Source organism: Coffea arabica, chromosome 2c (genome assembly GCF_036785885.1).
Source record: "Coffea arabica cultivar ET-39 chromosome 2c, Coffea Arabica ET-39 HiFi, whole genome shotgun sequence".
Classification (NCBI taxonomy): Eukaryota; Viridiplantae; Streptophyta; class Magnoliopsida; order Gentianales; family Rubiaceae; genus Coffea; species Coffea arabica.
The window spans coordinates 34,148,736-34,152,770 of record NC_092312.1 but is presented as its reverse complement, the minus strand read 5'-3'; the positions used below and the strand labels follow the sequence as shown (position 1 = coordinate 34,152,770).

Genomic DNA, 4,035 nt, shown 5'->3' with positions numbered 1-4,035 from the left:
GTTCGATCTGGGGAATGGATGTGATCGGAACTATTGATCCTTCTACTTCAAATGGGTATCGATTCATCTTAGTGGCGATTAAATATTTCACCAGGTGGGTTGAGGCCGCATTCTATAAGCATGTGACTAAGAAAGTGGTGTCGGATTTATTGAGAAATAATATCATCTGTCGTTTTGGGGTACCAGAGACGTTGATCACTGACAATGCCAAGAACCTCAATAATGATATGGTGGATGGATTATGTGAACAGTTCAAGATTAGACATCGAAATTTGGCCATTTACAGGCCTCAGATGAATGGAGCCGTTGAAGCTGCAAATAAAAATTTGAAAAAGATTATTTGTAAGATGACTGAAGCACACCGGAATTGACATGAGAAACTGCCTTATGCACTAATGGCGTACAGAACTACCATCAGAACTTCTACTGGTGTAACTCCTTACTCTCTTATGTATGGAATGGAAGCAGTCCTGCCTATAGAAGTTGAAATTCCTTTCTTGCGCATTCTGATGGAAGCTCAGATAGAAGAAGCTGAATGGGTCAGAGAACGTCAGGAGCAGTTGTCTCTGATTGATGAAAAGGGGTTGAATGCCGTGTGTCGTGGACAATGTTATCAGCAACAAATGGCTCGGGCTTACAACAAAAAAGTCAAGCCCCGTTTGTTCGAAGTTGGAGATAAGGTTTTGAAACGGATTCTTCCAAAGCAAGATGAGGCTAAATGGAAGTTTGCTTCCAATTGACAAGGACCATTCATTGTTAAGAAAGTGCTATCTGGAGGAGCGCTTATCCTTTTGGAAATGGACAGTTAAGTTTTCCCCAACCAATCAATGCAGACATGTGCAAAAAGTTTTCCATTTGATTATAAAAAATTTTCTTTAAAAATACTGCAAGAGACGGATTTAAGGCATACTTCCTCTCATTTTTCCATTTCGATATTCTATCCCTAATTTGTTTTCCCTTTTGACTTTTCATAACAACTTTCCTTTTTCGCTTGGCAGTCCCTCATTCATTTATTCACTCATTCATTCATTCATTCACCCCGTCCCTGGCTTTTGGCCAGGCTCCACCAACCTACAGGGTAATACTCGAGTATACCGAAACGTTCACCCAAGTTCCTAATCGCTCGACCGAGTCCGACTGGCTCGAGACGACCGGTAACAAGGGGCAATGGCCAGTTCAGCCCGAAGGCCTACATTCATGCACAATTAACATTTCAATCGCTCAATCATTAAAATTTCACAATCATTTAGGCTAAGTGCGGTAAAATACACACTCGCCTCTAAAATCATTTTAGCAATCATTGAAAGCGTTTAACATGTTATCAATCATTCACACAAGCCATATAATCAGGAAATATAACAAATAAGGAACACTCACCTAGATCACTAACCCCATACTGGGGTAATTTTATTTCTTAAAAGAAAAAAACGAAAAAGAAAAAAGAGAGGAAAAAAATAGAGAAATTCGGTCAGAATTAAATTGGGGCAAATTTTATCTCTTTCTCACTCTAGATCGAGTAAGTTTTGAAAGAATGCTATCTCAAATGATTGCAAACCCATCATATGATCCACTGTCAAGCCTTAACCTTTCCTTTGCTACTCTATCCGATTCTAATCACAAGAACCAAATTGCTGACTTTCATCTTTTGCAGTATTTTGGGGAAAATTTTTTCTTAATCAACTAGTAAATGATGTAAATACGAACTTTTCTGAAACATGTTAGAGAAGATTGTCTCACTGATGCTACTCATTATCAAAGTATGACTGAATTGATATAGTTGGGGTTAAAATTGTTTTGTCTATGTCTCTAGGTGAAAACCTGAAAGGGCACCTTCTAAAAAAAAAAGAAAAAGAAAAAAAGAGAGAAGAATAAAAAAATAATAGAAAAAAAAGAAAAAAAAGAAAAAAAAAGAGAAAAACAAAAAAAAAGGTGGGGGTAACTTTAGTGAAAACCCGAAAGGGCGTTGAGGTAGGGTTTTGAAATACAAGAGGATCAACAACAAAGAAGAAGATGCTGAGATTTGAAAGCTGGTGACTATGTTGATTTGGGTCTTTTTCATACTGTTGTTCTTTTATCGACAATGAATTCCAAAATGGATGACGTCGAAGGGGTCAGATGGAGTATTTTTCCTCATCAAAGGCCGTCCTCTAAATATGAATTCAACTTTTGATCCTTGGACCTATATTCAAAAAATTCACCAATTTTGTTTTACTATTTTATTTATTTATTCTGTATCATTACTTATTTCATATTAGCATTATTGCGTGATGAATAATACATTTTTTAATTGTTTACGTTTCTCATTTATTGGGTCTCACTCAAAAGAAAATTCCCTATAATTTATTCCAAAGGAGTCATGAAATTGAAAGTCCTATGATAATAAAGTATGGTCAATCGACATTGGGCAGTTGCAAAGATTCTGAAGGGGTTGTCGATCGAACCTAAGGGAGTGATTTGTCGATATTGAAACTCATGTTTACACGATTCTCAAGGCAAATGGATCATATGGTGGTGGCAGTGTTTCTGTCATGGTTATTTCTTTTCCTTTTTTCTTTTTTTTTTTTGTAGAAAAATTATGTGACACAATACCTAGTTAGCTGAGCACGATTTACACTGGGGCAAACGGTAGAAGGATTGAGCTCCAAGTTTCGTTGTATATTTCCGAAGAAAGAAAAGTAAATCATTATTTTCTTTCTTTTAAAATTTGAAAAATCAAAAGAGTTGTAAGTCCACCAGGTAAGTTTTCTTGATTTATTACCTTTTGAGCAACATGCATTCTGATCTTGCAGTTCGATAGTATAGAACTTGTGTTTTTATTTCTTTCATTTTTATGTTGTTGGTTTTGGATTTTATCCCACTAATCTCGACAGGCTCGGATTTTATCCCACTGACCGTTTTTATTTTTGTTAGGTTTGAATTTTATCCTACCAACTTCGGCAGGTTCGGATTTTATCTCACTGACCATTTTTTTCGTTAGATTTGAATTTTATCCCACCAATCCCGACAAGTTCGGGTTTTATCCCAATGACCGTTTTTATGTTTGTTGGGATCAGATTTTATCCCACCAAGTTCGGCAGGTTCGGGTTTTATCCCACTGACCGTTTTTATGTTTATTGAATTTGGATTTTATCCCACCAATTTCGGCAGGCTCGGGTTTTATCCCACTGATTGTTTTTATATTTGTTGGGCTCGGGTTTTATCTCATTGACCGTTTTTATATTTGTTGGGTTTGAGTTTTATCCCACCAACTTCGGCAGACTCGGATTTTATCCCACTGACCGTTTCTATGTTTGTTGGATTCAAATTTTATCCCACCAACTTCGCCAAACTCGAGTTTTATTCCACTGACTGTTTTTATGTTTGTTGCCCTTGGATTTTATCCCACCAATCTCGACAGGTTCGGGTTTTATCCCACTGACCGTTTTTATTTTCGTTGGGTTTGAATTTTATCCCGCCAACTTCAGCAGGTTCGGATTTTATCTCACTGACCGTTTTTATGTTTGTTGGGTTTGAATTTTATCTCACCAATTTCAGCAGGTTCAGGTTTTATCCCACTGACCGTTTTTATTTATGTTGGATTCGAGTTTTATCCCGCCAATCTTGGTAGGTTCGGGTTTTATTCCACTGACCGTTTTTTTTCATTGGATTTGGGTTTTATCCCACCAATCTCGGCAGGTTCAGGTTTTATTCCACTGATCGTTTTTATGTTTGTTGGGCTCGAATTTTATCCCACCAAATTCAGCAGGTTCGGATTTTATCCCACTAACTATTTTTATGTTTGGTGGGATTGAATTTTATCTCACCAATTTCGTAAGACTCGGATTTTATACCACTGACCGTTTTTATTTTTGTTGGGCTCGAATTTTATCCCACCAATCTCGGCAGACTCGGATTTTATCCCATTGACCGTTTTTATTTTCGTTGGGTTTGGATTTTATCCCACCAACCTCGGCAGGCTCGGGTTTATCCCACTGACCGTTTTTATGTTCGTTGGGTTTGGATTTTATCCCACCAATCTCGGCAGGCTCGGGTCGT

At 37.4% G+C, this 4,035-nt stretch overlaps 1 protein-coding gene across 1 annotated transcript; it reads left to right on the top strand.

The window, feature by feature from the left end:
* Window positions 1–395: 395 nt before the first annotated feature.
* LOC140035628 (uncharacterized) lies at window positions 396–740 on the top strand. The gene has a single exon (XM_072076934.1). The coding sequence runs from the start codon at window positions 396–398 to the stop codon at window positions 738–740; it is 345 nt and encodes a 114-aa protein (XP_071933035.1).
* The last annotated feature ends 3,295 nt before the right edge of the window (window positions 741–4,035 follow it).

What these genes read in the sequence shown, in the direction of transcription:
- LOC140035628 (XM_072076934.1), top strand. Translation starts at nt 396, where the DNA reads ATGGCGTACAGAACTACCATCAGAACTTCTACTGGTGTAACTCCTTAC.